General features: G+C 39.6%; 2 protein-coding genes across 4 annotated transcripts in view; one reads left to right on the forward strand and one right to left on the reverse strand.

The window, feature by feature from the left end:
• LOC116835673 (2'-5'-oligoadenylate synthase 1-like) lies at nucleotides 1-25,862 on the forward strand. Of its 3 annotated transcripts, XM_032798689.2 has the most exons (9): nucleotides 1-204; nucleotides 475-634; nucleotides 1,711-1,897; nucleotides 5,155-5,345; nucleotides 6,961-7,121; nucleotides 15,085-15,209; nucleotides 17,530-17,719; nucleotides 20,812-21,021; nucleotides 23,581-25,862. In XM_032798689.2, exons 1-9 carry the CDS (start codon nucleotides 197-199, stop codon nucleotides 23,735-23,737), a joined length of 1,389 nt encoding a protein of 462 aa, XP_032654580.1. In that variant the 5' UTR covers nucleotides 1-196; the 3' UTR covers nucleotides 23,738-25,862. The 3 variants fall into 3 exon arrangements, with proteins under 3 accessions (XP_032654580.1, XP_032654582.1, XP_032654581.1); XM_032798691.2 differs by lacking the exon at nucleotides 20,812-21,021; XM_032798690.2 differs by lacking the exon at nucleotides 475-634.
• Nucleotides 25,855-27,528, reverse strand: part of LIX1 (limb and CNS expressed 1) — a 48,572-nt gene continuing 46,898 nt past the window's right edge. Inside the window, exon 6 of the mRNA XM_032798692.2 lies at nucleotides 25,855-27,528. Within this exon, the coding sequence (XP_032654583.1) occupies nucleotides 27,244-27,528 (285 nt within the window). The 3' untranslated portion in view covers nucleotides 25,855-27,243.

Genomic DNA, 27,528 nt, shown 5'->3' on the forward strand with positions numbered 1-27,528 from the left:
AGGAAGAAATAAACACACTTGCCATGAAGTGAAAGTACCTTTTTTGCAAAAGTAAAAGGAATCTTCTTTGACAGTCACAGGGGCTTGTACCAGGAAAGTTCTGTCAATGTGATAAACTCCTTTTTGAATGGGTCTGCATGAAAAAGAAAAGTAATGGAAAGAAACCAGGGCTTCTGTACAGCTTGTTCTTCAGAAAATGTTTAGGTAGGTAATTCAGGAGTGTTCTCCTTTTTTCCTTTGTACAATAGAAGCTATTATTAATATATCACTAACTTTAACAGCATTTGATTAGACTAAAGTTTGACTAAATAAGTTTTGAAACAATTTTGATCAATACTACAAATAGTGCAATATATTTTGAATCACGATCCTAACCACAGCTCTGTTCAGAGGTTTATACTGTTTTTCAAGTGTATAAAATCATTCTGTGACCCTCTGGAGTGAAACCTCTTACTTTTATTTCTTTTTATAAAGGATGAGGTCTCTCAAATCCTACAGCTGTGAGCAATGTGGGAATGATTTTGTCAGCCGCACCGCCTTGAGGTATCATTTCCAAGTAAAACATCTTGGAAAAGTTCACTGTGAAAAATGTGGTACGGAAGTTGTGAGAGAAACACTTCAGGACCATGAAGCGGTGAGGATGTTTGAGAGCTCTGACTCTAACTTTTACTCACAACACAGATTTTATTGATTCCCAGTCTCTGCTCTTCCTTTTGTGTGTTCAGTTTGTATTAACTTTTCATTTAATAGAGACATTTACATTGGAACAAAAAGTACATCTTTTAATTGAAAAATGGCTTATACTGTATATACGTAGTGAATATACATATATTAACATCTCACTGCAGTATAGGTGAAAATCTTGTCATAGCATATGGATAGATAATATAACCCAACAGATTTTATCTCTAATTTCTGTACTCAGTGCATTCCAGGTATGGTCTGTCTGTAGGTGTTTCACACCCAATCCAAAAGCAACAGCCATTTAGTTTGTTACATTATAATACGGTGCCACCCCTGCCAAGGAAACCTTGATTAGTTTTTTATAAAACTATAAAGAAAGTCAAAGGAACCTCCATGGATTGACTAAAGTCCTGTCTGGCTCAGACATAGCATGGGAGAGTACATGCTCGATGCTTATGGAAGCTCCCACTGCAAACAGTAAAGTACAGATTTTATCAGAAGACATTTCTTAGAAAATAATTCCTGTAGGTGGTTTGCTCTTAATCTCATGAATGCTTTTCTTATTTGGACCATCAAGTTCCTATATATGGAAGGAAATGTGGCACTGTGCTGTGGTCCAATTGAGTACTGCTTGCTGCCATGGTGGTAGCTTTATTTCAGTGCTGCTACATTTACAGAAGTCACCAATGAAAAGTCCACCTCCCCTGCAGATACCACATAGTTACCACTGTTCTTTCCTATTCTAAGTATAGTGTGTCAAATAATTCCTATATAAATTTTATTGTAAATCATGGAAAGCTTCAAGGTGGACTTCTAAAAAAATGAAATTATTGGAACAGTTATTTTTTATTATACCTCCGTTATGGATGTAGCCCATCTTCTTTCCCTGTGCAGTATGTTTTAAAAATGTTGGTTTGTCTTGAGATGAGCTCCTGGAGGTACTTCCAATTCACTGTATTAGCCAGCCTCCTTTTTCCATATCCAACTTACTCCTATGTATGGTGTGCCCCATTTTCCTTTTAACAGACCAACCATGAAAGGATGACTGCTGAAAGGCAAGGGTGTTTCTGGGACATGCCTCCAAAGAGGGAAGAAAAATTTGTGGCTATGGAAATGTCTGCCTCCTGCAGGATGTGCCCAAGGAAGTTTGGAACAATCCACAGCAGGGAACACCATGAGAAACAAGATCATCACTTCACAGCCAGCAAAAGAGGTATCGCTGCTGCTCACAACAGACGGGAAGTTCTGCTAGAGTGCACTGGCCATTAGGGAGGGAGCATCAAGGGCTGCTAAATACCGTAAGTATCAAATGCTTTCGCTGGTGAGATCACTCCCAAGATGATTAAATTTCCTTGACCATTTATCACCCTTACCCAGCAAAACTCTTCCTGAAAGAGCACTGAGACGTGTGGGGTGCTGATTGTTCTCAACGCCCACTGTAGTTGGTAGGAGCGGAGGGTACGGATGGGACACTCACACTGGTAATTGTAGTTACTAGTAACCAACTAGATACAACTCGTGTGTCTGGTGAGGACTTGTGGTGAAGGTTACAATGAATCTCCTCATTTTGCAGTTATGAAATATAATACCTCCTTGCTTTGAGACTGTCTAGGTTAATTGAACTGATTAACCACTTACAGGTAAGGGGATTCTGTACCTTTGGCCAGGAGGAGTTTTATGTTACTGCATACATAAGAGTGGTTACCCTTCCCTTTATATTTGACAGCTGGGCATTAACATTTTTGGTATAAATAAAGAGAGATGGCCCAATGTTCCACCAGTAAATAAATCTACATCAGAAGCTACAGAACAGAAAGTGTATTGAAAATCGACATCGTCATTAGTTTGTGTTCACTGACACAACCCTGTCTTACCCAACCTTCCCTCAGCCATCAGGCTTGTTATTTTAAATGTTGGAGAGGAGTATGGATAAGAAATAGCTTGTGCTATTGTCTTCATCCACATTTTGTACTCCTCTGGCAATGAAGCTCACTTGGAATTCTCTTAGTGCCTGATCAGTTTGTAGACATACTTCACACACATATGGAAAGTGTGTGGGGTTTTTTATTCGAGGCCTTTAGGAAAGGCACCCTCAGGAAAACCACCCTACAGCTAAACACATTTTTTTGGCAGACAAGCTTCAGTTCTATGAAATAAATAACAAGCACAGAGTAACCAAACATAGAAGTGGAATGTGTAATTCTTACAGTAATGGGCCAGTTGCTACAGAAACAAGCTGCTGTTTGATTCAGTCACTGTTTGCTGACCCAAAGTTTATAAAATCATCACCTCAGGTCATCTGAAAACCATCTGGCCCACTAAGATGTGGGTGATAGGCATGACCATAAAACCAAAACCTTGAGTCCCATAAAGAAGATTGGAGCAGCCCCTAGGCTGAGCTCCCAGCAGTCTTCACCAGTAGATATGACTATCTTTAGGGCTGTCCCCTTGTTACAACAAATTAGTCCTGGAGATGACTATTTCCCGCTCCAAACTCTCTCAGCCAAAGCTGGCCGGAATTTTCCTACCTGTAAAAACTATACTACCATCAGATGCCACTAGCAGCTGCTTGCTTGGCATCCCACCAAGCCAACCACTCACAAATACCTCTCCTGTCATAGTTGAATGCCCAGGATAAAAATGCCATAACAGATGTCCAACAAATGCCCTTTGTCAGTGGAACAGTCCTGGGCAAGCACATGATACTTCAGTGCTCAAAACCGTCACCCCTTTCTCATTTCTCAGTCTACATTTTTGTGAGTCTGTTTACCACAACAGCCAAGGAGACTCCTCTCCATGTCTGGGCTATGTCATTGTGTTACCAGCACCATAAGGCTCAGGAAGGCACATCCGCTCTGCACACACAAGCTAACAATCCAGCAAATGGTTGTAAATAGTTTAGGGTGACTTTAACTGAACTATTAATCTTCCTAACCTGTTCCCTTCATTGATCAACCTTCACGGCTGGGAAGTGAGATGCCGTAGTCTCTATCGATTTCTGTGCCCAGGTGTGTAATATATGTATTTGGTTCCTTTGTTTTGTCCTAGGCCAGTGGAATTCTGAGACACTCTGTGGTGGAACAAATTGTTTACAGCAAGGCTTTCTAATGCCTGAATCTGCTAAGGCTGAGAAACAAAACATTGTTCAGGACATGTGCCATGCACGATAGGTCACGTCCATGTCTTTCCATTCTAAGAAGATACTAAATAGTTCAAAGGCTAAACAGGAAAATGACAATCACATGGGCATGGCCTTATCAGTATGTTGAAAACCCCATCAAATCAAAAGCATTAGAGTGAACCAGCAATAAATAAAAAGCTGCCTTCATACCGCAGGCGGGGGTCATGTGGTTAAAAGATGGCTACTTTACTAAGCAATTCTGCAAGTCAATGAGTTTGTTGTTCAAACCCTCCCATGAATAGATCAAATGATGAATCAGTCCAGACTTTCTTGGCACTCCCCCCCTCGTTATGAAATCTTCAAATTGTTAAAGGGCCCCGTCAGAGGTCCTGTCACTAGACCAGATCTTATTTCACGAGCTTTCTTTCCCCTTGCAAATTCTGAAAGAGTAGATAATAACTTCAAATTATCTGACGGAGTCCTTTACCCATGATGAGGCATTCTGAGTCCCCTTTTTAAAACCCCACCACAGAATTTCACCTACCTTCTGATCTTGCAACCCTGCAGTAACACCAGTAGGGAAAGCAAATTAACAGGAGCATGGGACCCTTTGTACTTGGAGAATCCTAATTTAGGACCTCCTGGTGGTTGGCCAACCTTCACATTTTTTCTTGCCTTCACCAGGAGCTATATCCTTCCAAAAGGAACTTCTCCCACATTCCCGCACTGCACTTGGAGAATCTGTGCAAGAATCTCCATAGCTGTTTTCAGCAGGTGCCTCTTCAAGAGGGCCAATAAAACTCTTCGCCTCTCCCAATGTGTTCCTAGTATCCTGGTACTGGGAGGCTACTGTCTGTAATCTGCAGCTAGGGATAGGCCTGAAGGAGATCATAAAAAGCCACAGCTTGATGTAGTGGGAGTGGAAGAAGGTATTAACTGTGGTATTTGAGGTAAATTGGAGAAGGGGAAGCAGATAATCTGGGAATGAGGAATTTGTAGTAGTTGAGAGAGAGAAAAGATGTGTGCTACGGTTTTAGCAGTGAAGATAAAAAGAAAGGGGCAGAATTAGAGACAGCATAGTGGAAATAAAATGTCAGGTTTTGAGGTATTATACTAATGATTTTTTACTTAATACCACATCACTTGTGGGTCCTTGGGCGTTGAGTACTAGCTGTCTGCCCCAGCTGATTAAAAGGAAGCAAGGAATTTACAGCATTGTTATTATGTTACAATCATATCTGTTCTGGAGATGAATTTTACTCAGTTTGAAATTACCATGAAATCAGAGCTTCTTAACAAGCGCTTTTCAAGCAAATTAGTGATCAGACTTTAATTTTCTTTCTGTGCAGCTCAAGTGGCCACTGGATTTTCACCTAATAATATCTTGGATTATAAAAATCCAACAGAACTAAAGAGATTTGTAGAAGAAAAGCTTCGACCCATTCCAGGCCCAGCAAGCATTGCCTGTGCAACAGAAATTGAGGCAATTATTAATTTTATCAAGGAATGCTTCCCATTACCAATAGCTCGGCTAATCAAGGTAAATCTTATTTCCTCTTTTTATTGTGGTTCAACAAAATAGCATTTCCTTCACTTGTCAAGGTGTTGCTGCGTGTATGTATCTGTACCACAAGCTCCTCTTGTATCCCAAGAGTCCAGAGGGAGTGATCTCATAAACAGTGAATTTCCTTTTGGGTTAGATTCAGGTCTGACCTTTAGCGTTATTTGGATCCACCATATTGTTTGAGGATTTAATCTTTTTAAAAGACTAACATTTAGTTTCTGGCATCTAAATATGAGTTGAGCCTATGATGATGATCTTTCCTCTAGCTGTAATTGCTCTTTTGGACCAATTATATTAACAATTGTGGAAATCCAGATTTCCACAATTTTTTAAAAAAAAACAGGAGTACTTATGGCACCTTAGAGATGAACAAATTTCTTTGAGCATAAGCTTTTGTGGGCTACAGCCCACTTCACTGGATGCATAGAATGGAACATATAGTAAGATGATATAGATATAGATAATAAAATACAGAGAACATGAAAAGGTGGAAGTAGCTATACCAACTGTAAGAGGCTAATTAATTAAGATGAGGTATTATCAGCAAGAGGAAAAACCTGTTTTAGTGTTTGGTTTTTTAAAACTTTTTTTAAGGCAAATTACTGGCTCATTTAGTTCTCCAGAGGTCCTAAAGTGACATCCCTAGAGACTGAATATCCTCACAGGACTGATGTAGTACAGATAATAGCCGTATCTACTTCCCCACAACTCCCTGTCACTGTACATCAACTTCATTCTGAAGGAACCATTTTTAGGGGTGAGAGGGCATTTCGACTTCCATGCCCATTCCACGTGAAGCCTTTTTACTAAGAAATTAGTGGTGGATTTCTGTTGCAGACAACTGTCTGCTAAGAACTGACCTGAGATTCCTAACTGATTATAAACACCCCTATCTGCAGTGTGGCCGTTGCATTATTGTAAGAAGGCTCTTAATACCAAATACATGAGGATGTACTCATTAGCATGAGTAGGGGTTGCCTAGTTGGGCCCTGTGCTCTTACTACAGTGATTGCATCAAGCGGAGCTCTAGATGTGTATTGATAGATATGCTCTAGTTTAAAATGTATTTAACAAAATCAAGAGAGTGATCAACAGGTTGAGAATTTGTTAGTTACTAATATATACTTCTGCATTAGAAAATAAACTGTGTTGACACCAAATTTCAAAAAGGCTCTCACTGCCTTTCTCCTCCATCCTCCACTTCCCCCCACTTGGTTGACTACAATTTGAATACTGGTATAAACTGGGTTAAACCATATTCAACACCCAGTGAAGAAAACTTGATTTGCCCTTGTGATTTGGATGTTGAACCCAATACCATTTCTATAGTAGATACCACCAACGATACTGTGAATCCTGTTACTAATAAAGTGCCTGATCCAAAGTCCATTTGAAAGACCTAGGGATCAGGCCCATCTTGCATCTCACCTTAGCAACATGTAAATTATAAACTATTTGCAATTAGGTAGACAAGACAGACTAAGGAAGTACAGAAGACATCTAAAGTCTGCTTTACCAACATTGCAAAAATGTCGTGTTTACAGAAAATAATCAGGTGCTAATCATATTTCTGGCATCTCTTGCATATCAGGGAGGCTCGTATATAAAAGGAACTGATACACAAGGCTGGTCTGATGTTGATATAGTGCTATTTAGTGAAGCCTTTGAAAATCTAGAAGACTGCAAAAAGAAACTGCCAGAAGTTATAGATGATCTTGGAAAAAGACTGAAGAAATCTTCATGGGCCAGCAGGTTTGGATCACGAGGGTTGTGTGTATTTTCTACGTTTAGTTTAGTATTAGGGCTTTTACTTGCTCCAGATGTTACACAGGCATTTCAGATGTGATCCCCCCCCAGACTGCCTACTTCACAGAGCACAGCAAAATCAGAAAATAAAATGGATAAAATCAAACTAGAAAACTAGACACAGTGGTGTGCATCCCAATACAGACATAGGTAAAATTCCCATTAGAGATTTATAAGGTAGATCGCACCATCTTGTCAAGCCTTAATGATTCATCATTTTCTCTCACTTTGCACCTTCACCCTCTAGCTTCTCTAGCATGAATGAAAGCAACTGAATGGGACTCCATACAACTGTTCATCTATAATGTGAAGTACTGTGCTCCTCCCTCATCTCAGTGAACTTGTCTAGAGACTACATGTGCTCTATCCACAGTGCAAACTAATACTACGTATCTTTCTGCTTTGGCTAATCGTGAAAACTGGTGATCCATGGTGTGTGTGTGGGATACATGGAGGCAGCAGATCTTGTTTTCAGGGGACTCTTGTGTCTGCTGAGCAGGCACAGGGTGTATTGTATACTCCCAGGCTGTGGAAAGAGATGTGGCGATATCGCCAGTAAAGAATTGTTTTAGCATGAAAGCCAAAGAGTGTCTCCTAAATATTTTTTTTCTCTAGTAGAAGTCTCTTCCAACCCAAAATGCACATGGGTTTTGTTTCTCATAAGAAGCACAATAAAACACATTTGGGATCCTGTTTTAGATCAACCTGTTTTTATATTTAATTTTAATCCAACCCAGTGTCACTCCAGAAACTGCATATAAATACTTCCTCTTGGGAGGAGGCACTGAGATTGTGGTGGGACAAGTTAGAGGGGAGAATTGAGGTCTATGAATTAGGGAGAACTGGTTGACAGGGGATGAGCAATAAAATATAGAGGTTTTTAGCTCTGGGTCAGTGGGTTGAATCCATCCCAAACAGAAGGAACCTGCAGTTGTTACCATGGCAGTGGGCAACCTATGTGAAATATGTTTCGTGGTCCCCATACAGATTCCAGTGGAGAGGTGCTCACATCCCAAGAATGACCATGACAATAGGGAGTAACTGGCGTCTTTGTTGCCAGTCTTGAATAAGAGGCCAAGGCTTGAATATCCATTTTGCTCATAGAGGCAGCCCCTCCAGTTCTGAGCTGGTGAGCAAAGTGTAGACACTTGCACCTCTACTGCCTGTGTCGTACCTGTTCAGTGAATGAAGGGACGTCTGGCATCCCTGGGGTCTGTAATCTGGTATTTTTCATACTTCATGTTTTAGAGACAGTCGACTGTGTCAGTGTGGGCAGCCACAAAGCAATGACACACATTGCTGAGGACTCCAAAATGACTCAACTTCCTGGAGGTCTTCGTGCCTTGAACATTGTTGATAAGGAAGCTGCGACTAGGCTTGACTGGATTGCATACACCAAATGATAGTTTTATACTTCATGAGCATTAATTTGTGTACACTCGTAATGCGTTTATATAAATAAACGTATGCTATATGCCTTTTAAGTGGAAATTCATTTTAAAAAATAGAGAAGCTATTAAGAAACATCTTGTAGGGTCTTAAAAATATCTCCAGTTTGAATCGCTAGGTGTGGTGAATATGTATTTTTTGTGGCAGTGTTTGTTCAGTATCATTTATTTTCATAGCCCTTCAGTTGTCTTTTCTAGCTGTGAATAAGTCTGCACTGGGAGTGCTTTGCTATAGCAGTACATTGCACTGGGGAAATGTTCCTAGTGTTGATGCAGCTTATAGTGGCAATACTGCACTTTTGCCAACATATCATATTCTGGCCTTCCCCAAATGAAGTAAGCTATCTGGCCGAAAGCTTTTGCCGGGACAGCGAAGTCGGTCAGGAATCACATCTCTTCCCACCTCTGACTGGCATAGTTATGTGCACGCAAGTTTATACCATAGACTTGGCCTAGGTTTCAGTAGACTCACAGTTGGTCTCACTTGAAAAAAGTTGTCATTGAACAGAAGCATTTCAGCTTTATCAAAACAAAATGTTTTGGTTGACCAGGAATTAGATTTTTTTTTTTTTATTTTATTTTATTTTGAATTTTGATTCAAAGAAAATTCAGTGTTTGTTTTATTTGATTGATTGATTGATGTTCCATTCTGTAATGGCCAACTTCTTGAAATCACAAAACTCCCCTGAAGTGAAAAATCCAATTCCTGGACAGCTCTACTTTATGTGTTCAAACCACAGTTCCCATTGACTTCAGCTGTATCTGGGAGTGCTCACCACTTCTGGAAATCAAACATTGGGGTCTCAAGTCAAGCACTCAGAAAAGGAGGACTAGACAATTTGTGATCACCTGTGAAAAGCTGAATTTAAGTGACTTGCCTAGCAATACATAAGGACTCTGGGGCAGAGACAGGGATAGAATGCAGTTCTCCAGGGCAGAATTCAACTTTACCCACAAGACTCTCTTCTCACTTTTTGTAGTCCCCTGCCTCATTCACTAGATACCATCCAACTTCTGTAACAAATGAGGCAGAGATCCTACAGACAGTCTCCTTCACTACACAGCTCTGATCCATCCCCAGCACAGGTCCATTTTGTGCATGGATTGATGCAGGGGTTTTGTGGAAAATTAGTATATGATAATGTAATTAAAGACTGTATCATACAGCATACTCTCTGGGGGAGCACAGGCAACCTTAATTCTGGCATTTCCCAACTTTGCACTGCTTGACTTTGCAATTGAATAATGTTCTTTTATCATAGTTTTTGTGTATAATTACTTAACAATTTTTTTTCAGTTTTCTTTTAAAAAAAACTTTTTAATGTGGCGTCTTATTGACATCAGCAGGTCCAACCACAGAGGCTTCTGCTACTTTAACTAACAGAGTAACTGGTAGAAGTAGTAGGTTAATAGCCTTTCTGTGTGGACTAGTACGAGAGGGGACTAGGGGACACACATTTTGCCAGTGAATTTCACAGATATTTGCTGACCACAGAGGAGTGGTGAGACTCAGGAAATGTCACAGGAGAAGGGATAGTTCTCTAATAGTCAGACTGTCTGTTCTTCCCCAAAACTTAACCTCTTCTGGCTTGTCCCTTCCATCCTGTTCACATCCCAGTTCTCTTTCTTTCCTACCATTGTCTCCTCATATATGGTGACCAGACAACAAATGTGAAAAATCGGGATGGGGTGCGGGGGTGTGTGTGTAATAGGAGCCTATATAAGCAGAAGATCCAAAAATTAGGACTGTCCCTGTAAAATTGGGGCATGTGGTCACCTGTCCTCATCTCAGTCCTGTTCCTACTTTTCTGACCTACCCCGTCTCCTTTCCTCAGGCTTCTCATCGCAGTCTCTTTGCCCAGCCAATAGTCTCCATCTTCAGGCCCCTGATCTGAGTCCCAGTCTCTTTATCCAGCCAGTCCCGGTTCCCACCTCCTCATCTGATCTGTCTCTCACCTCTCCACCAGCCTCCAGTGATTTCACACACACAGTCTGTCTGTCCTCAGGATCTTCATTCACTCTGTTTCCCTCTTTATCCCTCACTCCTTCCCTGGCTTCTTGTTCCAATCGCTTCCCTCCTCAGCTAATCCTGGTTCTGCCCCTTGGCTGCTTGTCAGATCTGTCTTCCCTCCTCTTTACCCAACCAGTTCCTATCCCTCCCAACTCCCAATAACAGTTTCCCTTTTCTTTCCCCACTCCAGTCCCATCTTCACCAGGCTCCTTGTCCCAGTCTAGTTGTATCCCTGTCCCCCAATCTGCCTTTTATCCCCACAGCATTAGTCAGATGGTTTCCTCCTCAACACTACAGGGTGCCAGTAAGAGCACAGGAGAGAGAGGCTTTCTGCTCTCAATTCTGGTGCCCATCTCCACCCTGATCCATGCTGGTTGGGAGCTGCGATTGCAAACAAAGTCCCAGCGTGACCATGTAGTCCTGGGCTGGAGCATACTCGGCTGCTTTGTAGAGATGGCACGTGCATAGTGTGGTCAGCACTAGAAACTGTGAGAGGCTGCAGAAGTCTCTGTGAGGATGGAATCTTCAGAAACTTTAGCTGCTAAACTTTAGCAAGAATTTACTGAGCATGTGCAAATGGAGATTTTTTTTTTTTTCAGAGGTGTAAACTTGGGCAAATTTGAGCAGATTTTCTCAGGAACAGGAAAAGGCACATATCTGATACAAAGGTCACCTCTGCCAAATTTCAAGTCCCTGTTTTAAAAGCACAGGGGAGCTAGAAAAAAATTACCAGATTATTTTTTAAAATTGAAGAACATATTTTCCCTGTCCTTGTTCGTGGAAATGGCTGAACCATTTTGGTTGAAACTTTCCAAAAAGATTCAGCCTGAGGGAGACAACTGGCATGGAAAGTTTCAGCCTAAACTATTATCATTTGGCAAAGTTATAAGCAACAGGAAACAGGGTCTTCTACTGAGAAGTGTTGAATAACCTTCGTAACAGGCCCAGCTACCAGCCTCATCTGAATGTTTGTATATATTAATGCAAAAGTTATGGGTTCTACAGCCACACTTACTCTGCAACATTGCACATATATCTAACAAAATAAACCAATAATATAAAGGAACACAGGAATAAAAAGGCCATGGCCCTTTTTCAGCAAGTGCTTTCACTAAAGCACTTGCTTAAATCCTATTGAAGTCCATGTCAGGTCAGACTAGAATGATTATAATGCTATCTTCTGACCTAAAAATCTTAGTCTATGAAAATCTTGTGCTTAAAGTTAAGCATGTGCTTAAGTGCTTTGTTGAATCAGGGCTCTACAATTTTTATTCCTATTTTCCTCTGTTATTGGTTTATGTTATCTGGAAAAAGGGGTAAACAGTGAGGAGGCCAAATTTACAGATGATACAAAACTACTCAAGATAGTTACATCCCAAGCAGTCTGTGAAGAGCTAAAAAAGGATTTCACAAAACTGGATGACTGGGCAACAAAATGGCAAATAAAATTCAATGTTGATAAATGCAAAGTAATGCACATTGGAAAACATAATCCCAATTATACATATAAAATGATGGAGTCTAAATTAGCTGTTGGCGTCATTGTGGATAGTTCTCTGAAAACATCCACTCAATGTGCAGCGGCAGTCAAAAAAGCGAACAGAATGTTGGGAATCGTTAAGAAAGGGATAGTTAATAAGACAGAAAATATCATATTGCATCTATATAAATCCACAGTGTGCCCACATCTTGAATAATGTGTGCAGATGTGGTTGCCCCATCTCAAAAAAGATCTATTGAAATTGGAAAAGATTCAGGAAAGGGTAACAAAAATGACTAGGGGTGTGCAACGGCTCACATATGAGGAGAGATTAATAAGCCTGAGACTTTTCACCTTGAAAAAGAGAGGACTTAAGGGGATATGATAGAAGTCTATAAAATCATGATTGGTGTGGAGAGAGTAAATAAGGGAGAGTAAATAGGCAGCAGGTTTAAAACAAACAAAAGGGAGTATTTCTTCACACAACGCACAGTCAACCTGTGGAACTGTTTGCTGGAGGATGTAGTAAAGGCCAATACTATAACAAGGTTCAAAAAAGAACTAGATAAATTCATGGAGGATAGGATCCATGAATGTCTATTGGCAGGGATGGGTCCCTAGCCTCTGTTTGCCAGAAGCTGGGAATGGGCGACAGGGATGGATCACTTGATTACCTGTTCTCTTCATTCCCTCTGGGACACCTGGCATTGGCCACTGTTGGAAGACAGGATACTGGGCTAGATGGACCTTAGGTCTGACAGAGTATGGCTGTTCTTATGTCATCTAGTATGCAGGAAGTGCAATATTATAGAAACTTTAACTTTTGGGTTTCCTTGTTTCTTCTGTTTGCTTGATTTTTTTTTTCAGCCTGAACCATTAAGTATAACCAGTGCTCAGATTACAGGGTTGTACTCTGTATGCAGTGTTGTGGTACACATGTCACTCCCAGGATATTAGAGTGTGAAGGTGGATGCGGTAACATGTTTTTATTGGATCAACTTCTGTTGGTGAGAGAGACAAGCTTTCAAGGTTTCACAGAGCACTTCTTCAGGTCTGGAAAACTTAGGCCATGTCTACACTACCACTTATGTTGGCAAAATTTAAGTCACTTGGGGTGTAAAAAAGTGGTATGTTGTTAGGAGAGCTTCTCCCACCAACATAGCTACCACCACTCTTTGGGAGTGGTTTAATTATGTAGATGGGAGAGCTCTCACTTGTCAGAATAGTGTGGCTACATGAGAGATCTGTGCCACTGTAAGCTTTGTAGTGTAAACATATAGGGCTAGTCTATACTGGCAATGTTAAAGCACTGCCATTAAAAAACCACCTCCAAGAGGGTTGTAGCTACCAGAGCTGAAATTTGCTGCACTCTCGGGGGTGTCTGTAAAGTGCCACTGTAGACAAGTCCTTAGCCTCAGAGTGTCACAGCTAAATACAAGATGGAACAGATCATTTAGCATAAGTAGTTCACAATGAATGGTCCCTCGAAATGTGTGTGAAGTGGTCTATGACTTATCCAGTCATAAGGAGGAAAGGAAGGGCGGAGGTAGAAAGCAGTTGTTAGTGTTGTAGATTGTTATAATAAGCCATAATCCAGTGTCTCTGCCAGATACTAAAAATCATGGACTGAATAAAGTTATGAATTTAAGCTCCCAGGCTCACCTTTTGAAAGTGTTGTGCAGGTTTCCTTTGAGGATGAGGACGAAGTCCAATATGGAGTGATCTCTTTGTGAAAAGTGTTCACTCACGGGTAATATGGTGTTTTAGTCTGATATTTTCCTGTGAGATTTCATTCGAGAGTGTAGTAATTGATTTCACCCACATAGTTGATATTGGGATATTTAGTGCACTGAGTGAGGTACACCACATGTGTAGGATCTTTGGATCTTGAAAGGTCTGTTGGGAAGGGGGTGTTGATCATTGTAGCAGTGAAGATGTGTGTGCAGATTTTGCATCTGTTCTGGCAGAGTGTGGTGCCACTTTGAGTTGCAGTGTGCTGGTCTGTGGGGATCTTGCTTCTGATGATGAGCTTGGAGAGGCTGCAGGGTTGTTTGAAGGCCAGAAAAGAGGGGTCAGGAAAGACTTCTTTCAAGATGGGGTCTCCATTGAGTATGGGCTGTAGTTGTTTGATGATATCCCATATAGGTTCCAGTGTGGGGTGTTAGGTGACAACTAAGGGCATGCAGTCAGAGGAAGTTTTATTTCTATATTGAATCAGGTTCTTTCAGGATATGGTGAAGGTGGTTTTGAGTGTGTTAAGATGTTTATCCCAGATTTTCTCCTCTGAGTACATTCTGTGGCATCTGAGAGCCTGGGTGTAGAGAACAGATTTCTTGGCTTGATTACTGGATCTATGAAGGCAGGTGTGATGATCGCGGGATTTTTTTTGTATGTAGCTCTCTGTAGGGTTCCATTGTTGAAGTTGGTCACGGTGTCCAGGAAGTGGATACTGGTATAGGAGTGTTCCAGAAGGAGTTTAATGGACAGGTGGTGTACTCTGTCGTCTTTGTATTTCCTCTTATTTTTACCACTCAGCAGCGAGAAGCAAGAATATGACAAAGCCATTTACACTACTGGCTAGTTTGAGAAATTGACCTTCATTTCCTATTAATGTGAGGTTTTGCATTTTATACATGTCAGTAAATGTATTACTATGAGATGTTCATAAATTACTAGCTTTGTAAAAGAAATATGAAGGGCCACACTGGCCACTGGTGTAAACAAGCACGAGTTTGCTGACTTCCGTAATGTTTAATCCGTTTACACTGGTGGTTAATTTGGCCCTGAGATGTCCGTGTGGCCTTTTGTAAATAGCGTACAGACTGTGATATATTCTTATTTTTGAGAAAGAAGACTTTCCAGCCACCTTCCTCCATCCTTACTACACAGTAGAAAAATTGGAAACCATTGAACCCTTCCTTCCCCCAGTATTACTGTTCAGTAATATTTTTTAACTAAGGTTTGTTTTAGGATAATGATGGAGAAAAGAACCCAGTCATCCTTAGGATTTTATTTCAAATGCTATAAGAATCACCATGGTCACTCGTTTGATATCATGCCTTGCTATGACATGCTGGGGCCTGCACCATCAACAGGTAGGGGATGAATGTTTTCTTTTGGGGAGAAACTTTCTTTATCAGGGAATGATTACTCGTGACCATTTATACCCATCATATAGCTGTAAAAATTGCATAATATTCCAGCTGTGCCTTGTGAATCCAAGCTATAGATCTATTTTAGTTTTGATGGTTATAGTATTCTCAATAGATTATAATCTGTTACAGAATTTTGAGGGAAATTGCACTTTTGCCTCACTACTTGCTAATGACTGTGATGCTTTTAAAGTCCAAGCACCTTCCCATACATACATACACAAACACATACTCACTCTCTATGCAGGAACCATCAAACACGTCAAACCATCAGATGCAATGTCTAATTTGTGCAATTCTTAGTGTACTTAGTTAATAGATTCCATTCCATAATGTATTTCTAGGTATACTTCATATCTCTTCTTAACAACTTTAGATGCATGAGAATCATTGGATCTTCATTTGCCATAAAGGGCTTGATTTTCTAAAATGACATAGCCATTGCGAGTATGGCTACACTGCAGTTGCTAGCTCACACCTCCCTTACTAATAATAGGAATGAAGCTGCAACAGCACAAGCTTGCCATTCAGCATCCTGGGTGGGCTTGTGATCTGGTCCCATTTTTCCACTGCTTGTGTGCTATGGCTTCTCTGCTATTTTTAATGAGCTAGTTGAACAAAGCTAAGGAGGGTATGCATACATGTGCTACTGGCACACCTCCAACTGCAGTGTACACATACCCTGTGTGTGCAATATCTGCAGTTGCATGCATAAATCAGGTGTGTGTGTGTGTGTGTGTATGTGTATATATATATATAATGTGTATATATATATGTATATATATGTGTGTATGTATATGTGTGTATATATAGGTCACTGATTACCAAGCGATCCAGATCTCTCTGAAACTGTGTGCAGACAAATATGTGTTTTCATATGACCAAATGTAAACATCTGGTAACAAAGACTATAGGCCATACTTACAGAATGGGGGACACTCTCTCTGGAAGCAGTGACTCTGAAAAAGATTGGGGGTAGGGGTGGATAGTTGGCTGAACATGAGTTCCCAGTTTTATGCTGTTGCCAAAAGAGTTAATGCTATCTTGGAATGTTTAAACAGGGGAATCTTGCATAGGAGTAGAGAAGCTATTTTACCTCTATATTTATTTAGCACTGGTGTGACTGCTGCTGGAATACTGCATCCAGTTCTGGTGCCCACAATTCAAGAAGGATGTTGATAAATTGGAGACAGTTCAGAGAAGAGCCAAGAGAATGATTAAAGGATTGGAAAGCATTCCTTATAGTGACAGACTCAGAGCTCAACGTATTTAGCTCAATAAAGGGTCAGTTAAGGGGTGACTTGATTACAGTCTGTAAGTAATAGGGTTTTCAGTCTAGCAGAGAAAGGCGTAACACAGTCCAATGGCTGGAAGTTGAAGCCAGACAGATTCAGACTGGAAATAAGATGTAAATTTTAACAACCAGAGCAATTAACCATTGGAACAATTTACCAAGGGTCATGGTTGAATTTCCATCACCGTCCATTTCTGTATCAAGATTGGATGTTTTCTAAGAGAGATGCATTAGGAATTATTTTGGGGAAGTTCTGTGGCCTGCGTTGTACAGGAAGTGAGATAAGAAGATCACAATATTCCCTTCTGGCCTGGGAATCTCTGAATTTATGAAAAACATGCAAATACTTAATTAGTCACAACTAACTGTTCACATGGTTGATGTTTATGCAGTCCGAATAACTGTGTGTGCATCATACAAACATTTTTGTATATTCAATAACGTGTATTTAAAAAAAATTTGGCCCCAATTTTAAACTTTAAAAAATCATGATTATAATTTTCCTTTTTCCACAGAGATTGTGGAACAAACTAAAATGGGGATGCCCAAATCAGGAACTTTCCTAATAGGGGAGCATTATTTTAATCATGTGTATGTGTCCATGTATGCATATGCAGAATGTATAACAGCTATCAGCCAGAAAATAAATAAATATAGGGAGAGATGGGAGGAGAGGGGAAGGGAAAAAAACTACACAAACCTAGCAGTTTTTTTGGATAATCTCTTGCATAGGAGATTAAATCTGTTTGATAAACATAATATTCTCCTAATAACATTACTGGATCTTGCATGTTTTTGTGTGCCACCAAACTTGGAATGAATTTAGTCTGGACATGAAGTGAGCTTGTTAATATTATGGACTTGTGCGATATTTAACAGGATTTTATAGCTGTTACGAAGCCTCACTATTTAAAACATAAAAGTAAAATATTAGGGAATGCAGTCTTATCTTTTTCTTGGTGTTAACAGGTTTAAAACAGAGCTTTTACCACAAGATCTCTCTCTGTAATGACACTGATGAAATCCAGCTGTACTCAATGTCCTTGCTGCAGTACCAGGTTGAGTTTATCAAGGCATCTACCATGAAGGTGAAAGACCTGATTCGTTTGGTTAAGCACTGGTTCAGGACTTCATTTGCTAAACCAACAGCGCAAAATAAGTATGTAACTAACACTTGAGCCTCTTTTCCTTTTAACATCCTTATGTTTTTTGAAGAATGAACAACAGTGAGTACTGTATAATGGATCTTACATAATGTGTATATTATGCTTCTCCACTACATCTTAATGGCTGTTTTATAACTGAACTAGAATGTGATCCAGTTAGACAGTGCCCTCGAGCAAGAAGGGATGGGGAGAATGGAGAGGAAGAGAAAATACTGCACAGCTGTGCTAGTGCTATTAATATATTGGCTTGGCATTCTCTTTTTCCAATTAAAGTGACTCACTGTTGATTGGGATAAAGGACCCTCTACCTGTACGGCTGACAGACGAGTATCTGCAAATGCATGACTCGCTGGACTTTTCAAACTTTTCCAAACCAAACAGAGTAGAAATCTGGCGCACACTGTTAAAAATGTGTGAAGCAAATCAGCTGAATAAACAGAGCCTTTTACAATAAGTAACTTTTGTTTGTTTGTTAATTCTGAATTACTGTTCTGAAAAATTAACTTAATATGTAGGTGGAACATACATTCTGGAGAGTAAAGTGAAGGAAGAATGGGTTTGCAGATAAGACACTGGATTGGAACTTAGGAGATCTGTTCAATTTTCAGTTCTGCTTTAGTCTTCCTGTGTGATGTTGGGCGAGTCAGTTAATCTTTCTGTGCTTCAGTTCCTATCTATGAAATAGGGCTATAACAATAATACTTCCTCAGGTTACAGGGATCTTGAGGATAAATTCGTTAATGTTTGTGACACACCAGATATTACAGAAGTGGGAGCCATAAAAGGAAAAAAAGTGTCTGCTGTGCTTTGCCTGCTATGTGACCTTCATGTGGTTCTCTGTCTTTGTTTAGATTATCACTGCTTTCTCATCTATTCAGGAAGGACAAGCACTAATGGCCATTTAAACTATTTAAGAAACTACTTTTGTGACTCACTATCTGTATAGACACCCTATCTGTAGCATTTGATTTCTAGAATCCCATGTTTTTCTTGCTCCACTCCCTTTCAGAGCAGTTAGATGTAGGGGTATATGCCTCTATGTATTATTTTTTAAAAAAGTAACAGCAACATGGTCTACTATATGCTCCTGTTTCCCTCTTCTGAGCTGTGTGATCCCCTCACTATATATCCCCTGGCTTCTGAGTCCTTCTGATGATGAACTGAAGAATCCTTGCAACCATAATGTCTTCCAACAAAATGCCTGAGACAGGTATACTCTGAGGGGTTACACCAGACATGTTTGAGAAATAGAAAATCTCTGATGCGAAGTGACCTACACAAACTTGAGCACAGGACTAAATGTCTTTTACCAAATTTAGCGTAAATTTATTTTCTAAGCAACTAATACAAATTTAGCAGGTAACTAGCAGATAACTGCTAATAATATTGATCCCCACAGACACATGATCGATTGGGAAAATAAGAAGCCCCTGTACTTAAAAAAAGCAAAACCAAACCAAACCACCTTTCAACACTCATAGTGAACCTGAATTTAGAGATGGGCTTGATATGCAAAGTTTGGATCTGGATTCAAGCTGTCCTAACATGTAGGGTGGTTTGGATCTGGGTTTTGGTGTCTGGCCTTCTATATCTGAAGCAAAACTACTGCTTCAAAAAGTTGGTTGCTTTACATTTTCTTTTGTTCACTTCTTCTGCCTTTGCACTTACAAACTATGGCTGAAGCACCCCGTGATAGATTTTTCATATTCTATTTCTGACGTGAACACAGTCATCCTCACTTCTTTGGATGATTATTCAAACTAATCCTGAACTCCCCAGATTTGCTGACTCATAGCTGATTTCAGCTCTTTCCTCTTTAACTGTTTTCAGATGGGCCAGATTCACTTCAGGATTTGCACCAGAAAACAGTGCCAGCAGCAGAAATTCCACGAAAAGGGAGGGGGCTACAATGGCCCTGCAGTCAGTCTACTTTTTGCACAAAAAATGGCCAGTGCTGCCCATACTGGTAGTGTGACTTGGAGTGATTTGGGGTTCTTCCTTATTAGCCTTCTCTGCCAGGGCTCTGATGAAGTCCCCAGTGGAAACTAAAGTTTCCTTCTCCAAGGGAACTAAATATGCTTTCCCTCTCTGCCAGTTGCAATAGTTCTCACTGGTACAGGAAGGGCATTTAGCATTTTCCTGAAGTACTGGTGGTGCGTCTGGTTTCAAGTAGTGCCGAGACTAAGTTTTGTATGCTGAATAAAGTTAATGTGTAAGTAAAGGATTCTGTGCATCTTGCTGTGCGGCTGAGGAAGTGACAGTGGTGTGATATGAAAAAATCATGAATTACACTGGTGCCGTTTGCTTTACCTCCCTGTACTAGCTGGGGGGGATGGAGCAGATGAGCTACTAGATTATAGATATGGCAAAGACCTATTTTTCAGGACTGGCCGATGAGTGAATGACCCCTCCTTGACGTAGAGAGGAAAATATTGTTTTGCTTGTGATTGATTCTTCATTGCATTGGTTTATTGCAGTGCAGATATTCCCTCTGAGCCTAATTTTTGCACCAATGAAGTCAATGGGAGTTTTGCCCTCTACTTCAATAGGAGCAGAATCAAGGCCTTAAATGGAAGCCACCTCACTTTTGGTGGTGTATGGTCTGTCTCTTTTCTTCTCCTCATCCAATGCTACAAAGTAATCAGAGGCATTGGTGATGGTTGTAAATGGTTCCAATTCTTTCTTTGGCACCATGAGCTTATTGTTTCAGCTATTGAGCCATAGAGCTAGTGATATGGCTTGTGACTTCTGGCATGCATGGCTCAGCTAGCATGGCAGAATGTATGGCGTATTCTTGATGCATTCTGTACCTGATCTGGACACGTTTGTAATTTAACCACAAAGCTGCTGCTCTCTTTTTTACTGATCAATTTTCCTTATTATGCAGAATAAAATAAACTTTTCAGTGCCCCCACTGAAGGCTCTGATTGGGGACAACAGCATAATGTTTGTAATGGATAACAAACAGCGTGAAAGTACAAAGCTGACGTTTGCTGCTTGTCAGTGTTTGTTTTTACTAGCATTTTGTTTGTAAGTTTCCTGTGTAGACTTTGTGATGTGCTAAGTCTGTTTTTGGTGTATTTAGGTTTCGCAGGCTTCCTTCTTCCTACGCTATAGAGCTCATCACAATCTCCATCTGGCAGCTGGCAGGGAAGCCAGTCTTTTTCAGCCTGATTCAGGGAATGAGAGCTATCATGAAGCTTCTAGTTAGATACCCAGAAATGTGCATTGTTTGGCACAAACACTACAGCCCAAACTCTACGATTTTCAAAAAGGCATTCCAGAAGCAAACCAGGTAACTATATGACAAAATATCTACTGTCATCTTAATGTAAATATACCACCTGACAGGCATAGCTGCAGCAGCTGAATTCTGCTTCTGTCCTCAGTGGTTCCTGGGGAAAAGGAGGCCCCATAACTCTTGGGAGGCAATGCAACTTTCCATTAAGAGATTACTAACGTTCTTTAAAGAGAGACACAGTGCCTCCATAGTTTGTATCAAAACCTATTTACTGAGGGGCACTCCCTTTACTATTCTAGCTATAAACTACACAGGAAGTGAAATTTACCCCAGTGCATATCGCCTGCACAAGGGGCTAAACATTAAAGGGCAAATCTTCTGTAACTAGTTGATGGGCAGATACATGAGGGAAGAAGATGCTTCCATCTGCCCCACAGACTGTGGCCTGACGTGCTCCACTGCTCCAGTTGTCAGAAGAAAGGTCTTTTCTTGAAGTCCTCCAAAGACATAAGTAGGTTTGAAAGGATTCTGTTTTTATCAGTAAATGTTAGTAAGTGTCAATTTCACTGTACACACACAAAACGACATGATAATCAAAAATTACAGATAGACAAAGAACATGCTACTTGAGAACTTATTAGAGTTTGATTTACTTTGTATGTTTTGACATGTGAAATTGACAATTTGTGTTTTAAACTTCATAACTTTTTGAATCTTATGGTCTACTGTCATTAAATAATTGTCTGAACTCCTCCCCATAATTTCATCAAACTATGAAAATTAAATTGATGATAATCTACATAAATGCTTAAATAAACAGATTATTTGTCAAAATTATATACAAAATTGAATTCTGCCAGGCCTATGTATAAGACAGGACATTACTGTGATATCTAGAAAATGTGTTCCAAATTATGAACTTACGAATGCTATTGTCAATTTCTGGCAAGCTAGCAGAGATCCACAGTCCTGCCAGACTGAAGCTGCTTTTTGTTTTTACTTTTACTTTATGTGCAGCACCTAGCACAATAGGGTCCTGGTCCATGACTGGGGCTCCTAGGTGCTACCATAATACAAATAAATAATAGTGGTAATAACTAAAAGAAAAAAAAATCCTAGGAAATTCCATGCAAAAAATGTATTAAGAGAACATGGAGATTCCATGATTAAATAAGTAAATAAATCAGAAAATGAGACAGTTTAAGATTTCATTGTGCTGTGATTGTACAGCTCCAGGGCACCCTGCTTAGGGTTTCTAAGTGCTCAGGCAACAAATAACAATGATGTGCTCTTGCATGTATGTTAATCTTTAATTACATTTAATATGTTATAGAATACATTTTATACAGCCTTACATATATATGTTTTGTAGCATCTTATTATAGTTTTGAGTTTTATACTTGCACTAACAGTGCTATCATATGATACCATCTCTCTGGATTGACTTGATAAGACTTTTTTTTTTTATATGTTGCATTCTCTTCTCTCTACAGTATGTATTTTAAGTTTTGTTAGCACCCATATGTACGTTCCTTTCAACCAATATTACAGCCTTCTAGAGGTGCAGTTCCAAGCATTAAGCAGTCAACTATGCTGCAAACAAAGGTGGTCGATAAATATGGCAGCAAATTTTCCATTACTCTCTATTATATATGTTATCTGTAGTATTGCTCGTAGGTGCAATTACTAAGCATCTTTCATATAAACAACTTGCATGGGCTCTGCTTGATTGGAACACAAGATAGTACAAGACTGTACTATCAGATGCCACATAGGTCTAAAAGTTGTATGTTGACATCTTGTTCATTTTAGAATGTGATCATGTAATTAACAAAAGACTGTATTGTAATGTATATACACGAGGTGCAAAATTAAGGAAGCTTATTCAAATGTAACTTGGCATTTTCTGTCTTTTTGTATTCTGTGCAATCTTACTACTACTTTAATATAAGGAGACTAGATTCTGTTTTAAATTGTAATATAAAGTTCATGTGAATAATTCTGCATCAATAGTTCTACTGTTTATGACATATTTAAAACTTTAAAGAAATAATCATGGAGTAAGAGTACCTATGGCTTACATACTAATTTAAAGGGACAGGCTCATGGGGAAATGTAACTAACACGACCAGAGAAAACAGATGATGCTATGTGATTCTAAAAGCAAAAGGGATTGAAGAGTGAAAAGGTCAAACTCCTCCAGCTTTTAGCCTTATGTCCTGTGTATTATCAAGTTCCCCCCTTTCTTTGCTTTCTTATGTCACAAAGACAGTCAGCACATCTGTTGAGGGGCTTAATTTATTACTTCAGAGAAGGAGGAGTAAAAAAGAAGTGGTACAAGTCCTTGTTAAAGAGAATAAAACGGTAGTGATAGACTATATAAAGCAAAACATGATGTCTGTCGACTTTCAAGCACTATGTATGTCTTGACCTTCTGATATTTTTGAAAAATCAGCTTTTTTAATCTTACTACAAAGTGCTGCTTTCCCATGCTATTGGACTAGATTTTGGTTAGTTACCTATTTACATCAGAGCTACAGTTGGGTCTTAGTAAATTGCTAGATCTCACCTCTTGGTATCAATGTTCATATTGATTCTTATTTTTCCTCTCAGGCCGTTTGTTTTGGATCCTGCAAACCCAACATTTAATGTGTGTGAGAACAGCAACGCTTGGGACGAAGTGGCTCAGGTGGCGAGACGGAGCCTCCTTAAGCCTCTTTTTAATGGTGTGCAAGCAAAGGAGCCCTGGCTTTTTACAAATGGCTGGTAAAAAATGAGAGAAAACGTTAGCCTGGTTGCAGTCCTGTCAAATAGGTTTGCCAATGCGTATGACACAAGTCTGCCAATAGGAATATTCCAATATAAAGAAATGTAAATAAAGAATGGTATTTTGTTCTCTCTCTAATCTATTTAACAGACAATTTATTTGTCATTACTTCTGAATGAACAAGACAGAATCCATTCTAGTCAGGGAATTAAATTGTCCGCTAAATTTTTATCCGTGTGTGAGGGATGAAGCTGAAAGATATGCTTCCTTATGTTTGTAAGGAGTTCAAGCACTAGAGCAAAGAGGGCAACTTGTCACAGCTCCTACAACAGCTCCTACAACTTCCTTCCTTCCCAGCTCACTAGGGCAGCACTGGATTTCCATAAACGTTTGAGCTTTGTTTACTTAGAGGCCCCTGGAAAGAACTCATTGGTTACACAGTAAGATGACTATAGCTCCATAACATCTGGCAAATCACTAGGTTGCAATAGATAAATGCTGGAAGGCTCTACACTAAGCTGTCTCTCAATAGATCATTTATTTCCAGAAGTTATGGCTGATCACACATCTTCTGAGTGTAAGACGAAGGGAAGGTTGGAAATATAACAGAGTAGAGTTATGTATGTAAATTATGTATCCAGACTCTACCCATTGAATTGTCTATGGAGGTACTAACCATTTTAGTCTGGAAAGACAGACTATTTTGTATACAGTTGCAACAGCAGTAATTTGGGCTACAGAACAAAGAGCCCACCTGAAGGGGAATTGGAAAGACTTCATTATTTTCTAGAATTATGGTTCTGGCAGTGGTGGCTACTACCAGGAGAAACAGCATGGAATATGGGACCTGAGCCGACAAGGTGCTTGAGCATCATCAGCCCCTCCCAGAGTTCAGGCTAGTGGAAGAAACCCAACTGAAACAGAACAGGAGGGCAATAGAAAGTGGGAAAGTAGTCAGCATCAATTTTTCTCTTGAATAGCATGCTGTGTTAGACTTCAGGCAGTTACCTGATTAAATTACTTCACACTAGCACAGCAGATCATCTGGGATCCAGGATTTGACGCCTAGTGATTTTTAATTTGGCTTTCCTTTGATTTATCTGTGGGCAGATAACAGCTCACATAATTGAAAGAAAGGTAAGAAATGAAATTCTGTTGAAGAAAAATCAAATTATTAGTCCATTTTAAGTGTCCAGTAGGACTATTTATTTCATCATCTAAATAAACAAATATAAAAACTAAGTTATTCCAACACTTTGTCATTTACAAGCTGTTATTTAAATACTTTGTGACACGGCAATTCTACCCTGATAGATAGGGACTATATAGGTAGATAACAATTTTTCATCAAATGCAAAATAGAGCATGTACTGTTTACTGATGCTGTATAAAATTCATTGTACTACATGAATCATGTTTTGAAAACACAACCTGAATGAAGGTTATTTTTTCCAAAGTAGTCCAAGCAAACTATTAGACGTTAGTGCTTCATTAATTACAATTGAATTTGTTCTGAGAGAGAGCAACCACCACCCAGTCTCTCTCATGCTGAGCCAGATAAATTAAAAAATCATAATTTTCCATTATCTAACATTTGGTTTAATTGGCAAGATTCTACTGCCTGAGAATTTGAATGGCCTTGGTACATGTTTCTCAACTTAATATAGCAAAGTGTTGCTGTAAGATGGATTTCTGCTTTCTCAACAAATGCTTTCATGTGAGGGTTCTTTTAGTTGGGAGAAAGTGAGAACTACAAGCACTTAAAGCAGCTTGGTACTACCCAGCACAGACTTCAATCCCAGCTGCTGCTACATTTGAAGAAGCTGTTTTCTTTTCTAGTCTTCTGTGGAAGCTCCTAGTACAATGAGCAAAATTAAACGAAAATTTCTTTTCTTGCCAGAAGAAACTAAATAACTTCTACCAGAAATCTTGGAAACCTGACAAATATTTGCTAATTTTTTTCATTTGTGTATATTATGGTAGTTCCTAGAGGCCGTTTGAGAACGGACCCCAATTGTGTTAGACCCTGTACAAACAGACTAAGATAGAGTCACTGCACAAAAAAGCTTGAAGACAATTGACATCTTATCTACAGAGAGAAGAATCTTGGCATGCAATGTTTTACTTCACCATGCTTCCATCACCACTAGTAAGGTGAATGGCTTTCCAGCAGCAGTTCTGTCATTCTTGTTGCACAATTCCTCGTTTCCTCTTTTGCTTCACAGATGGCTATCTTCCTGGACCCTAACTTTAGTTTGGATGGTAAAAGAATGAGGCAGTTTTGTTTCAAAGTATTCATTTATCTATATTGAAATACCCGACAAAGTATTAATGGCCATTTCTTCATAAAACTGGGAGTACTAGATTGGACCTGCACTAACACTAATTTAAGTCAGTTCAATTTATTGAAAAAAAAACTCCCCGTCAGCTGATTTTGCTTGAGAAAGGACTACAGAATCAGGCTCTTGGTGGTTAAATATTTAGTTGTAGATTTTAAAAACATTACTACAAAATAAGCTATGGTATTTAAAATAATGCTCTAACACCTGGCAATCAATTATTCACACTACGTTTTACATAGTATAAGTAAGTCACTCCACTCTAACATTTGTTGGCTTTTCTTTGCTTCCATTTTTGCAATAATAAAAGTGTAAAATTTAAGAACCTAAGGTCCATCTGTACTGCAATCACAGGTATACATATCTCAGCTAGTCCTGGTACCAGAGCATTGAAGCTGTGGCAGCATGGGCTTCAGCACAGGCTGTACAAGCCCATCCAGAACCCTACTCAGGTAGCATGAGCTGAAGCCTGTGTTGCCATAGTGTCACTGCTCTGGTACCCAAACTACCATTAGACATATACGGTCAAAAGTCTTGTGTACTGGTTTGCAGTTGTAAATGCAGTGAGGCTTTTGCAGAAAAGCTGTTTATAAATTGTTTTTTAGTTTGCTACTGGAAGAATCTTTCTACAGTAACATTGAGAAAATAAACTACATGGACTTGAGCAATACTATTTGCTTGCATTGTCAATAGGAAACCAGAATGGTGTAGAAGAGTTTGTTCGCATAATAAGCCCCTATGCATAAACTACAGTCCTTCACATCACCTAGTACTAGTAATCTCTAGCTTTTTTGATCAGGTCTGTATGAACCCTGTGACCAAATATTTTCCTCATCTCTGTACTAAGTTCTCTTGGTGAGAAACACTTTGTATTGATCAACACTGTCCTTTGCTAATATGCTGTAAAGTTTTCTGCAGCAATTTCCCATTCAAGTTAGCTTTAGTATACCATTCATATATCACTTAATAGAGCAAAGGATAGTGTGTTTGGGTTGAGCTGAAGCTGAAAAATATTTTCTTTCAAAAATGTGATTTCTTCAGCTCCTCTAGTGAATACACAAAACAGCAAATGAAAGTGACTAATGGCTACTTCCATGTGTAGCCTATCTACCACGGGTTAGTAGGTTAGAGTTCAGTGTTATAATCCTACTTCAGGGCAGCAGGGTTGTGCTAGTGATAGCCACTTAGGGTCAGGCCCATTTGATCATCAGTTGAGGATGAGGTAACTTGGTCGCTGTAGATCTGGCTTAGTGCTAAACTCAGTATTTCCTTCTTTTCTTTGTAAAACCGCAATTCTTGTCCAGCTTTCCTGGCTTCCTCCAGCTCTCGCAGTGCCACTTGTAACTCTTGGGAAATAATTCCTGGAGAGTCTTGCTCCTTCATAATCCAGTCCAGGGCCATATGACTTCTCATCCTTTCATCTAAGGAATACTGGGAATAATAGGAAATTACTTC

This window comes from Chelonoidis abingdonii, chromosome 6 (genome assembly GCF_003597395.2).
Source record: "Chelonoidis abingdonii isolate Lonesome George chromosome 6, CheloAbing_2.0, whole genome shotgun sequence".
Taxonomy (NCBI): Eukaryota; Metazoa; Chordata; order Testudines; family Testudinidae; genus Chelonoidis; species Chelonoidis abingdonii.

Coding starts and splice junctions, on each gene's coding strand:
- LOC116835673 (XM_032798689.2), top strand. Junction 5,346..6,960: donor CAATAGCTCGGCTAATCAAG/GTAAATCTTATT, acceptor CTTGCATATCAG/GGAGGCTCGTATATAAAAGG. Junction 17,720..20,811: donor AAACCAACAGCGCAAAATAA/GTATGTAACTAA, acceptor TGGTGTATTTAG/GTTTCGCAGGCTTCCTTCTT.